General features: G+C 59.3%; 1 protein-coding gene across 10 annotated transcripts in view; it reads left to right on the top strand.

The window, feature by feature from the left end:
- LOC114066407 (transducin-like enhancer protein 1) overlaps positions 1–6,414 on the top strand; it is an 11,811-nt gene extending 5,397 nt beyond the window's left edge. For 6 of the 10 annotated variants that reach the window (XR_003573174.1, XR_003573177.1, XR_003573178.1 and 3 more), the window contains 15 exons: positions 111–173; positions 320–394; positions 1,002–1,197; positions 1,655–1,677; positions 1,859–1,963; positions 2,107–2,151; positions 2,444–2,596; positions 2,927–3,056; positions 3,145–3,329; positions 3,403–3,479; positions 3,718–3,967; positions 4,155–4,402; positions 4,649–4,796; positions 4,877–5,481; positions 5,699–5,746. Coding sequence is in view for 2 of the 10 variants with exons in the window: in XM_027901061.1 (XP_027756862.1) it covers positions 111–173; positions 320–394; positions 1,002–1,197; positions 1,655–1,677; positions 1,859–1,963; positions 2,107–2,151; positions 2,444–2,596; positions 2,927–3,056; positions 3,145–3,329; positions 3,403–3,479; positions 3,718–3,967; positions 4,155–4,402; positions 4,649–4,796; positions 4,877–5,027; positions 5,405–5,481; positions 5,699–5,806 (2,034 nt within the window). In the remaining 8 variants the exon portion in view is untranslated. Of the gene's footprint in view, positions 1–110; positions 174–319; positions 395–1,001; positions 1,198–1,654; positions 1,678–1,858; positions 1,964–2,106; positions 2,152–2,443; positions 2,597–2,926; positions 3,057–3,144; positions 3,330–3,402; positions 3,480–3,717; positions 3,968–4,154; positions 4,403–4,648; positions 4,797–4,876; positions 5,482–5,698 lie in introns of those variants that run through there. The other 4 variants (XR_003573180.1, XM_027901061.1, XR_003573175.1 and 1 more) reach the window with 4 other exon arrangements.
- The last annotated feature ends 5,091 nt before the right edge of the window (positions 6,415–11,505 follow it).

The following is an 11,505-nucleotide window of genomic DNA, read 5'->3' as shown; positions in this document are numbered from 1 at the left end:
ACCTGTGCAGCACCCATGGGGGGTGGATTCTCCTGCAGCATTGGGGCCCCTCAGTGTGGGGGCTACTCTGCCCCTTGCCCTGATGGGCACTGTTTTTCTTCCACTGCCAGACAGAGATCGCCAAGCGGCTCAATGTGATCTGCGCTCAGCTCATCCCGTTCCTGTCTCAAGAGGTGGGTGAGCCCTCGGGCCCCATCAGGTGTGCAGAGGTCCTTTGGGGCCCTGGGAGCCCTAGTCTCTGGGCCAGGCTGGGGAGCAGGCTTTGCCCCATTCGCTGAAGAAATGAGCCTGCCCCAGCTCCTCTCTTCTCTCCCTGCAGCACCAGCAGCAAGTGGTCCAGGCTGTGGAGCGTGCGAAGCAGGTGACTATGACCGACCTGAACGTGGCAATTGGGGTACGTCAACCCTCTGCCCACCCTTCCTGCTACTCCTGGGCCTGGGGTGCTGGGCTCTGCAACAATGGCACCTCCTGGGTTCGTGCTGTCCCTGGGCAGGAGACTCCTTCTGCCCATGGCACACCAGGCAACTGTGGCCCCTGCCCTGAGTGCCTTCTCCCACCCATAGCTGAGTCAGGGGGAGGAGAAAGGCAAACTAGGCTGGTTTGGGAGGCTGCCAGTAGTACTCAGGATGGAGGAGATGCAGCTGGGTGTGGAGGTGGTGGCTGGTGCATGTCCCTGTGTCCTGATGCCCTGTGGCCTGGGTGAAAGGGGGTTGCCACCATCCCCACTCCTCGGTTATTCCCGTGAGAATGCAGCAGTACAGTGCTCTGGGTACTGGCAGGGTCCCCTATCTGTCCCGGTAGCTCCTGTCACAGAGTGGGAGGAGTCAGTGGGAGGGATGTGTTGGCACCCACACTGTGGCTGGGGGCACCCTGGGTGCATGCCCTGCCCCTCCTCACCCAAGTCCCGTTGCTGACTGACCCAGGGCTGTCTCTTTCCCCCTGTGCCCAGCAGCTGTCCTGGCACAGCCCTTCGATTTCTCTCTCATCTTGCTCCTCTCCAGCACCAGCTCCAGACCCAGCACCTCTCGCACCATGCTCCCCCCATTCCGCTGACCCCCCAGCCCTCTGGGTTGCAGCCCACTGGCCTTGCTGGCATCAGCAGTGCCTCAGGGCTGCTGGCACTCTCGGGGGCACTGGGCGCCCAGGCCCAGCTCCTCACCAAGGATGACCGAGGAGTCCCTGACACGGAGCCCAAGGGTAAGTGTGGGGGAGCCAAGCCTGGGTGCAGTCAGATCTGAGTGAACCTGGGAACAGGTGGTGCAGGGCCCTGGAGCTGCCTCTGCTCCCCATGATCTTCCTGCTTGGTCACTTCCCCGGGATGGGAGCCAGGGATGGATGGGGGGCCCCTTGTCCATGACTCAGGGCTGCTGACTTGGCAGGAGGGGCAGGGGGCTTGGCAGCCGTGAGGGGTTTGGGTGTGGAGCACATCCCCCACTGAGCAGCACCTCCTGGAAGGGTGGTGAGGTGGGCTGGTGGGGGGGTCATCCCTGGTGGGGGCCCAGGACCACCCTGCTGCTGTCATGCTGGCTCAGCCCTGCTGTGAGCACCCCAGCACCCACGGGAGAAGCGGGTGACTTTCCTGGGGGTCTCTTGGTGGTGGCACAGCATGTCCCTGCTTCCCTCCTCCTCCTGCTCCGCCTCTGCATTGCCACAGCGACTGACCGAGACCCTGGCCCTGTAAGTGCTTTTTCCTTCTCTTGCATCATTCTGCCACGGCACAGGCTGCAGTCAGGACATGGGGGCTGCACTGGGGCCCTCCGTGCTTCCAGGAGTCAGCCGCAGCCCCGTGTTGGTGCTGCCTGTCCCAGGAGCCGGGCACAGCATCCCCGGCCGCTAACACTGCATCCCCCTGCCCCAGAGCTCCCTGGCGCTGCCAAATGGGGAACGGGCGCGAGCCATCGCTGAGTACCTGAGCAGCAGCAAAAAAAGGAAGGTGGAAGAGAAGGACTTCGTTACAGACTATGTGAGCCTGGGGCTTGGGGGCACAGGATGGCTTCATCCCTTCTTGTGGGGCAAAGAATGGAACTGCCTTTGCCTCCGGTGCATCCCCAGGCAGGAGCAAGGGTGGCTGCAGCCCCTTGTCTTCAAGTGTCCTCTGTGTTTCAGGGCAGCGATGCAGACAAAAGTGAGGACAACTTGGTGGTGGATGAGGTCAGTGCGCCAGCTGGGAGTAGTCTGGGGTCAGTGTGCATTGTCTGTCCCTGAGCTGGGGGCTAACAAACTGCTAGAGACAGAGGTGGGCATCACAGGGAGGTGCCAGTGGTACCCCCGAGTTGTGGTACCCCTGAGTTGTGCTCCCCAGCCCTCACCAACGGCAGCAGTGAGCCCCAGGGTTCAGGCTCCTAGCCTGGCCCTTGCTTGAGCCACCAGCTCACCATGATCTGCGACGTCCCTGTACTCCTGCCTTGTCTGCTGCCTGCTGATTTCCTTCTCCCACCCCCAGGACCCCTCTTCACCGCACAGCGTCCACTCCTACTCATCCCGGGAGAACGGAGTGGAGAAGGTCCCACTGGGGAGGAAGGAGGCCATGCCGCTCAGCCCGACCTCCATGGCCTCCTCCAGCAGCTCCCCATCTCGGAGCAAGGATGCGCCCACAGTACGTGCACTGCCTAGGGCAGTTCGGGTGCTTCACTCAGGGCCTGTGCTTGTGTCCCTGTTGCCCAGGTTTGGCTGACAGAGTGGTCGAACATGGGTCCACCTGCCTCCAAACCCATGGAGCAAAGGCAGTGCTGGAGGGACAGGATGGGGCTCCTGCTCTGTTAGATCCCAGCTCACGTCCTGTCCCATAGAGCCTGCAGTGCTGGCTGGGCTGGGCTAGGCTGTCACTGAGGGGGCGGAACAGGGACCAGCTTGCTGGAGAGCACCTGAGGAGGCCCCCTGGCAGGGTAGTGGTGCAGCTGTCAGATCCTCTTGCTGTTCCTGGCAGGTGGAGAAGGCAGGGACGCCCAGCCTGAAGTCCAGCACCCCTACTTCCCAGGGTGACACTGTGGCTCCAGGCTCCAGCGGCGCCCAGCAGTTTCGCCCTGCTGCTGCCAAGGCCCCTATAGACCCCCTGGGTGAGCTTGGCCCCCCTGGGGCCCGGGCGGGTGTCTTCAAGCGCTGTCTCCCACACTGTGTCCCTTCACACTGCCTCTCCCCCAACAGCCCTGGGCCTGAGGAATCCACTGGGAGTGCAGAGTCCCTACTCGGCTGCCTTTGGCTTGGCCCACCCTGCAGTCAATGGGGACGTGGCCGGGACTGGCGCCTACGCCAGCCTCCACCTCATGTCCCCGCAGCTCAACGGGGCTGCAGCCGCCATGGGAGCCAGCAGCTACGGACGCTCCCCCCTGGTGCGTGACCTGCTCCCCCTGGGGCTGTGGGGGCCACGGAGTGTGAGCTGCTCTCACCTGCTGTCCCCTTCAGGTGGGCTACGACCCACACCCCCACATGCGCATCCCAGGGCTGGTGGCCGGCATACAAGTGGGGACCTCGGGGAAGCCGTAAGTGGGGCCGGGCTGGGCTGGGGCCTGTGTTGGGGCAGGGGATGAGGTAACCTGTGGGGCTGAACCTGGGTGGCGTAGACAAGCCAGGGCCAGCTGGGGTGGGGAGCACAACTGGCATCACTGGCTCCAACTCCCAAAACGTGCTCCCTTTGTCAGACCCGCTGGGACCCACGTGGCACCGGCTACTGACCTTGCAGGATTCTCCTCTGGCTCTCACTGCTCTACTCCGTTCCAGTGCCTACTCCTTCCATGTCAGTGCCGACGGGCAGATGCAACCGGTGCCTTTTCCACCTGACGCACTCATCGGCTCTGGCATCCCCCGCCATGCACGGCAGCTCCACACCCTGACCCACGGCGAGGTGGTCTGCGCCGTCACCATCAGCAACTCCACACGACACGTCTACACGGGGGGCAAGGGCTGCGTGAAGGTGTGGGATGTGGGGCAGCCGGGCACCAAGACAGCCGTGGCTCAGCTTGACTGCCTAGTAAGGAAGAGGAGGAGGAGAAAGGCCTTTGGCAGGGGGCTGGGAAGGGAAATGTGCCCCTGTTGCAGTGGAAGGGACAGAGGATCCTTCCACATCTGTGATGAGAAAAGGGGATCCGTCTCCTACACCCCCCAAGCACTCATCAGCTCCTTCTTCACTTGCCCCATTCCCTGTAACCCCAATTCAGAACCGTGACAACTACATCCGCTCCTGCAAACTACTCCCGGACGGCCGGAGCCTGATTGTGGGGGGGGAGGCCAGCACCCTCTCCATCTGGGACCTGGCAGCCCCCACACCCCGCATCAAGGCTGAGCTCACCTCCTCTGCCCCCGCCTGCTATGCTCTGGCCATCAGTCCTGATGCCAAAGTCTGCTTCTCTTGCTGCAGTGATGGCAACATCGTAGTGTGGGACCTGCAGAACCAGACCCTGGTCAGGTGAGTCAGTCAGGGGGGAGCACAGGCATAGCTGCTGGGGGCTCCTCAGGCCAGGGACCACCCACTGCCCTGCAACATGTCCCCACCCCTCCCTATATCTAACCCTGGCAATGGGACAGTACCTATCCTTGCAGCAGGGATCTCCTGCTTCTCACTGCTGGGTGCTGCCCTGGCCACATTCTGTGCTACAGATGCTGGCCACCCTGACAGCCATGCTCTTGCCTTCTCCATCCCCTTCTTTCCCAGGCAGTTTCAAGGCCACACGGATGGTGCCAGCTGCATCGACATCTCCAATGATGGCACCAAGCTGTGGACAGGGGGGCTGGACAACACTGTGCGCTGCTGGGACCTGCGGGAGGGGCGGCAGCTGCAGCAGCACGACTTCAGCTCCCAGGTGGGGCTGGGGCCAGCTGGGAGCACCACAGGGCGAGGTGGGACCTGCCTGTCACTGTCTGACCCTGTCTCTCCCCTCAGATCTTCTCCCTGGGCTACTGCCCAACGGGAGAGTGGCTGGCGGTGGGGATGGAGAGCAGTAACGTGGAGATCCTGCACGTCACCAAACCTGACAAGTACCAGCTGCACCTCCACGAAAGCTGTGTCCTCTCCCTCAAATTTGCCTCCTGTGGTAGGCACGCCTCTCCTGGCCTTCCTTCTCTGGAGCCTCATGGATGCCACCTCTACTTCTGGCTGTGTGTCACAGGGCTCATTGTACTGGGGGCAACCATTGGTTCCAGTAGTCAGCCTTGTCCCCAGTGGATGACAGTCGTATCCATCAGAGAAGGGGCATCTGTCCTTCCTGGAGCAGCGCTGGCAGCTGCACGCTCAGCTCTGTTGTCTCAGGACTCCCCTTTGTGTTCCTGAAAACAGCCCTTTGGCTCTTGGGTAGCAAAGACTTGGCTGCCTTGTCCACACCCTGTGTTCCACAGCCTGGGCAGGATGTTCTGCTGAAATCCAGCTACTGGGCCTGGTTTGGTGACACGAGGCTCCTTTGTCCCTCCACAGGGAAGTGGTTCGTGAGCACGGGGAAGGACAACCTGCTGAACGCCTGGCGGACACCCTACGGAGCCAGCATCTTCCAGGTGTGGGGCGTGCAGGGCCAGTGGGGTTGGGGGTTCCTCCGAGTGTGACTACCAAGAGCTGCCCAGTACAAGCTGGCTGTAAATGTGTGTTAGCAATAACAAGCCCCATAAACAAACTCGTCCCTGCAGCCTCCCTGGGTGCAACTCAGGGTCAGAGTCCCAAGGAGTGGGGACTTGCTCTGGGCCTGCTTCTTGTGCTTATCCCTGTTCTCTCCAGTCGAAGGAAACCTCCTCTGTCCTCAGCTGCGATGTCTCAACGGATGACCAGTTCATTGTGACTGGCTCAGGGGACAAGAAAGCTACAGTTTATGAGATCATTTATTGAGCACAAGAGGTGCCAACTGCGGGACAGGTCGGCGTCCATGTGGATGGACAGGTGGACTCTACCTGCCCTACTGCTGACTTTCCAAAGAACATGCAGCCTGTGGCCACAGCATCCCAGCTGGAGGAGAGCAGAGAGGGGTGAAGGTGGCCCTGGGACCATGGCCAGGCATCATGTGGGCTGCTCGGGGTGGATTTCCTGGGGACTTTCTCCTTGCTTTGTTCTTTGTCAGTTTCTTTCTAAATCTAGACTATGGGACTTGGAGGAGGTGGGGGGGGAGGGCTTTGTGTCTGGTGTTGTTAGGGGTTTTGTTGGGGTGGTTTTTTTATTTTTCTTTGGTTTTAACGGTTTGTTGGGGGGGGGTATTTCATTAAGGCTCTGGGTCTGCTGAGGTGGATGGGCTCTGGTCTCATTTCCCTCTGTGCCTGACAGGGTATATTTAATAATAAAAACAAACAAAAAAAAAGGTAGCTGTGCTTTGTCCTGGGCAGTGCTCCATGGTGGTGGGATGGAGCCTGGTGAGGATGAGTGAGACCAGGGCAGCAGCCTCATTCCCTTTGGCTACCACAATTTGCTGCTCCTTTCCTGTGCCAGGGCAGGTCTGTGGCAGCTCTGCTGTTGGCAGGGCTCAGTCCTGGTCCTATGTGGGGTGGGGAGACCCAAGCGCAGCCGGCGGTGCAGGCACAGACCTGAGTGTGGCAGTGGCTCTGGTTGTTGGAGCAGCCTTCGTGGGCTGCTGGGAGAGGCCAGTGGTGGAGGAAGTGGTTTTTGAAGGAAATGAGATGTGAGCAATCAGTGCTGCCTTATCAGTCTAGCCTCCCGGCAGCACTGCTGTGGGGAAGCAGGGCTGTTCCCGAGCGCCTTGGGCACTGGCAGTGACCATGGCCAGGGCTGGCAGGGAAGCTCCGTGCTGCCAGCTGCGATGTGGCAGCTGCTTTAGTCTCCTGCCCTGAGCCCAGCCTTGAGCCATAGCTCACCACAGCCAGCACAGAGCTAAGGCTGCTGCTGCAGCTGTGCCAGAGCTGGGGCTGGTGGCAGGTGGGTAGCCGTAGCTCTGATACTGTGGGAATGGCCATACCCCTGCTCCTGGCCAAAAGCAGGACCTTGACGCTACATTTCACAGCCTAGCCCTTGGCAGGGTTGGCAGCACTGGCTGGCAAAGGCCCCTGCCCATGACCATACCAACCCCTCTTTTGCTCCTTTTTATTAGTAAAGGATTGAAAACACGTCTGCCCGGGGAGGTCGTGTAGCCCCATCGGGCGGGGACGGGCCGGGACATCCCCGCCGTGATCCGCCCCCTCCGCCCGCTCCACCTTAACCGGCCCCACGGCCCGCGGTGCCGGCAGCCGCGCCTGCCATTGGCTGCCGCTGCGGGAGCGCCAGCCAATCGCCCTGCCCTGTTCCCACATGGGCTCGTGACGCCACACCCCAGGATGGCCAGTAAAATGTGAGCGAGGAGGTGGAGTCCCGAGGGATGAGTCGTGGGGCACGCTGGGAGTTGTAGTCCGCCATCGGCGGCTCCTGCGCGGCGGCATCGCACGGAGCCCGCCCGGCCCGCCACCACTGCGGGTCCGGGGAGTCCGGCCCGGCGCTGCCGCGGAGCCTGGCCCGGGGTCACGGACGGGCAGGGCTTGCGCCGCGGGCGGCCCGGGAGGGCAGACTGCGCGGCCCACGAGGCCTTGCGGCTGCCGCCAGCTGCCACTCAAAGTAACGTGGGGCGGCGGGGCCGCGGTTCGGGCGGGACTGGAGCTGCCGCGCCGCGGGGCTCGGGTGCCCTGGGTCTGCCCCTGCCCGGGGAGCGCGGCGAGGATGCTCCGCTCTGCCCCGCAGAGTCCCGGGAGCTGCCGGAGGGGAACTCGCCGAGGGTCCCTTCCCTGTTCCCCCGCGAACCTCCAGCTGCAGCTGCTGTGCAGTCCCCGCACTCGAGGGTGGTAAAGGCGAGTGAAGAACCCTTAAATATTGCAGGACCCAGCTGTACCTGGGCACTGCACAGGCAGGCACAAGGCTAAATATTTAATGCCTCGAACTTCATCTTAATCTCTTATTCATTTTGTTATTTACTTGCTGCATGCTGGCAGCAAGGGCGGGGGCAAGGTGGTGGGCACAGGAGGCTCTCTCTCCTCTTGCCCCCACGCCATCCCGTTTCCCCTGCCAGGTTGGCCCCAGACTCTGTCAGCCCCAGCACTTGCCCGTTTACCTTCCCTGGCCACAGGTGTTCACTAGGTAGGTTCAGTGATACAGGCAGGGATGGACACCAGCTAGCCACTAGCTCCAAAGCCTCATAAACCTCTCCTTTTTGTGCAGGCACATATATGTCTCTGTGTGTGCATCATATATCTGCACATATGAATATACATATTTTAATTCAAATGTAAAGTTTTGGAGGGTTTTTTTGTCTGTTGCCTTATTGGGAGAGTTGTAGGGTTTTTATTTAAGGAAAGTGTTTTTCAAAAGCTGGAAACATTTCAGATTGTGTTTCGAGGGAAGGGGAGACTGAGAAGACACTTCGCAGCATTTTTCAAAACTCCTCACCAAAAATTGCCAGTTTTCCCTAGGCAGTTTCTCTGCTCTCCTGTCTCTCTGAAAGTGACACAGGTAAACCTGGAACAGGCAGCTCTGGACTGATGGATGTCACACACTTTTTGCTCACCCTCCATTAGTGATTGACATGGGCCCTGAAGCAGCACCGCCTGTAACCCAGAGATTATTTCGTTTCAGTGTGTGCTTGGACTGGGGAGAAATCAACAGCAGTTAACCCTCGGCATCCCCAGGCCTCCAGGAGCAGCAGCGAGGGGAACTGGTCCTGCTGGTCCCCCTGGCACAGGGACAAGATGCGGGGCAGCAAACGTGGCCTAGACCCACCACTGCTGAGGACGTTGAGCTGGGCCTGGTCCCCTCCCGCAGCAGCCACACGCTCGTGCCTGGTAGTGGCAATGCCTGAAACAGCCCCAAAGGACGAAGGCTTTGGACACCCAGAAGCTCCATTTGAATCTGGATCCAAGCAAAAGAGGTTGCTGCTGGGGTAATTGGAATTACCCCAATGATTTTACCTTTCAGCTCCCTCCCCAAACACCAGCCTGGGGCAGGGGAATACACGGCCTCCTGTCCTTGACAGGAAGGGCAGCCCCAGCTCTGTGCTGTGGGTTGAGTCATTCCTCTCCCCCAGGCACAGCCTCCTGCTCCCAGCACATTTGTAGAGTGGATGGTCAAGGTGAGAGCCCATTGTGTTTCTCAGAGATGCTGAGGGTGGCCGGGGCTCCCTGCAGCCACCCATCATTTCCAAATCGTTTTCAGCTTCTCACTTGCATACTTGAATGAGGAGCCTTGAACTCAGCAGGGACGAGTTCATGGCACCCTCAGACTGTGTATACCAGCATCTGGCACAAAGAGGAGCCTCATCCTGGCTGGATTCTGTCCTAGAACGAGAATGAGATGAGAAGGAAAACTGAGAAAGGACCTGGCATCAAGGCGGTGAGAGCTAAGCCAAAGCTGTACTAGAAATCAAGGTTCTTCAGTGCCCTGACCCATGCTCCCAGGACCAGACTGCAGGTGCCCATCCTCGAGCCCCCAGTGCTGGCATTCACTCTCCAAAGCCACATGTCCCCAGAGCCCCTGGGGACAGGCAGGAGCCCAGGTCCCTCCTGCCATGCTCCTGTGCATCGCTCTTCCCTGCAGTCCCTTGGGCCCCCCCCCCCCCCCCCCGGTGCCAGGGACATCTTGTCACCTCGGGGCTGTGGACTGGGGGATGCCTGCAAAAGAGAAGTGAGAGCCCTCAGAGCAACCCAGCAGCTGACAGACTCTGGTCTCTGGCACTGGCTTCGATCTGTATGTTGGCTCCTGCTTGCACTTACCAGCTCTGAGTGGTTCTTAATTATTGATGCCTCCTTTAGCTTTTATCTGGTGCTCACTGCAGCCAGAAAGGGCTTGAGGTTCCTGCATTAGTGATGAATTGGGAAGGAGGCCTTGCTCCATCACCATTCCTGGCTTGCAGGCTGTGCCACTGTTTCAAGCAAAGCTGTGCTGAAAAATGAGAAAGGTTAGAGCAGGAGTGCGATGTGGCAGAGGAGATTCTGATTCCCACTATGGCCACAGGCAACAGGGGGCTGGGGGATTCTGTCCTATGGGAAGGACCTGAAGGAGATGGACCCAAACAGATGTGGAAGCTTCCTTCACCCAGTGAAAAACTGGCATCTGCTCATTGCATGTAGAAGGAAGGATGCCAGTTTATGACCCCTCCAGTGACAGGCAGGGGGAAGGGAGGAGAAGGGTAACAGCAGAGTTTTGCCAAGCCCCTGGCAGCTGTGAGCAGGAACTGATGTCAAGCCTGGGCTAAATGCTGTGCAGCTGTTTGGTGGTCTCAGGGCATTGAGCATTGCTGGATGGGATCCTGCCCCTGCCCTCGCCAGTTCTCTGTCCACCACAGCAAAGCTCTGTGGGCAGTGGGACCAGTGGCTGTCACTGTCACTCTCTATCCCCCTTTAATAAGCCAGGGCTTTGCTGAGTTTTTCCAAGGATGCTGGTGCCAGCAGAGCTGGTTCTCAGACTGTCAGCCTGTATCCCTTTCTCACTTGTGCATCGTGACCTCTCAAACACAAGGAGAAAGGGTTTCTCTGCCAAGAGTGAGAATCAAACCATCCCTGAGCTGCTTCGGATGCCCCATGTCAGCTGCGCCTCCGCAAGCACTGAGCTGTTGTGCAGGGCAGGAGAGGGGCTTCTGGCTCCAGAGAGGTTACAAGGCAGAGCAGCCTGTTTGGAAGGAGAGAAGCTGTTTCCTCAAGTCTGCAGCTACTGGGAGAGTCATGAGGGAGATGTTTTTAACCCTTTTTTTGCTGTTGGTATTTGTTAGATTTGCAAATTTTGGTATGCAATTAGATTGGAGCCCAAATCTGGTAAGGTGCCCTACTAAATGACTCCCTTTGGAGATCCAGGGGCAAATGAAGCAGTGGCTAACAGAGCCAGGCTGGAAGCATGGGGAACCACAGCACTGCTCATCAGTGGGATGGGATATCAGGGTGCCCACCACCACCCAGCGAAACACTTCGGGGAATGGAGCATCAGGGGAAGCAGGAACGGAGCACAAGGTTCAGATCAACATCTGCTGAGAGGTGCAAGGGATTTGGAGAGTTTTGTGTTTATAAAGGGTTAGTATCCCACAGGGAGCAAGGAGATACGTACAGCCCAGTACGGAGCAGCTCCCCAGCCTCAGCAACCTCGTGGTTTGTCCAACCCCCTTGCCAACTGAACCTAGGCCCCTAATGAGCTCTAACAAGAGGGATGTCTGTTCCTGAAAATGGCCCAGACCAATTTCTCCTAAATCCTCTTCCCTTGCACATCTATCAGGAGTAACATCCACTTATGGTGTTCCCTTCCCCCAGGCTGAATTTGAACCACTAACCTCGAGGTGAAAGCTCTGGAAAAGCTCCAGCTGCCTCCTGCAGCCACAGCTCCTGGCGGATTTTGCAGCACTGACAGAGCAGAGATGGTTTTAGCAACTGTCCATTGCAGCAGCCCCGCCCAAAGCCTGAAGCTGTGTTGGCCTTTCACATCAGAAGCCTGCTTGCTCGGTGTCTGTGGAGCCCTCAGAGCAGCTGCAGGAGCACAGGGTCAGACCATACTGATCAGCAGTGTTCCAGCAGCTCCCAAGCAGGGCAGGTTGGAGTTGTCTGCCCGGTGCTGCAGCTCCCCAAGTGCAGTGAGGTCAG

This window comes from Empidonax traillii, unplaced genomic scaffold (assembly GCF_003031625.1).
Source record: "Empidonax traillii isolate 1590-97213 ecotype Southwest subspecies unplaced genomic scaffold, ASM303162v1 scaffold761:size885847, whole genome shotgun sequence".
NCBI lineage: Eukaryota > Metazoa > Chordata > Aves > Passeriformes > Tyrannidae > Empidonax > Empidonax traillii.
The sequence above is the reverse complement of the archived record's forward strand: the minus strand, read 5'-3'. Positions and strand labels throughout refer to the sequence as shown.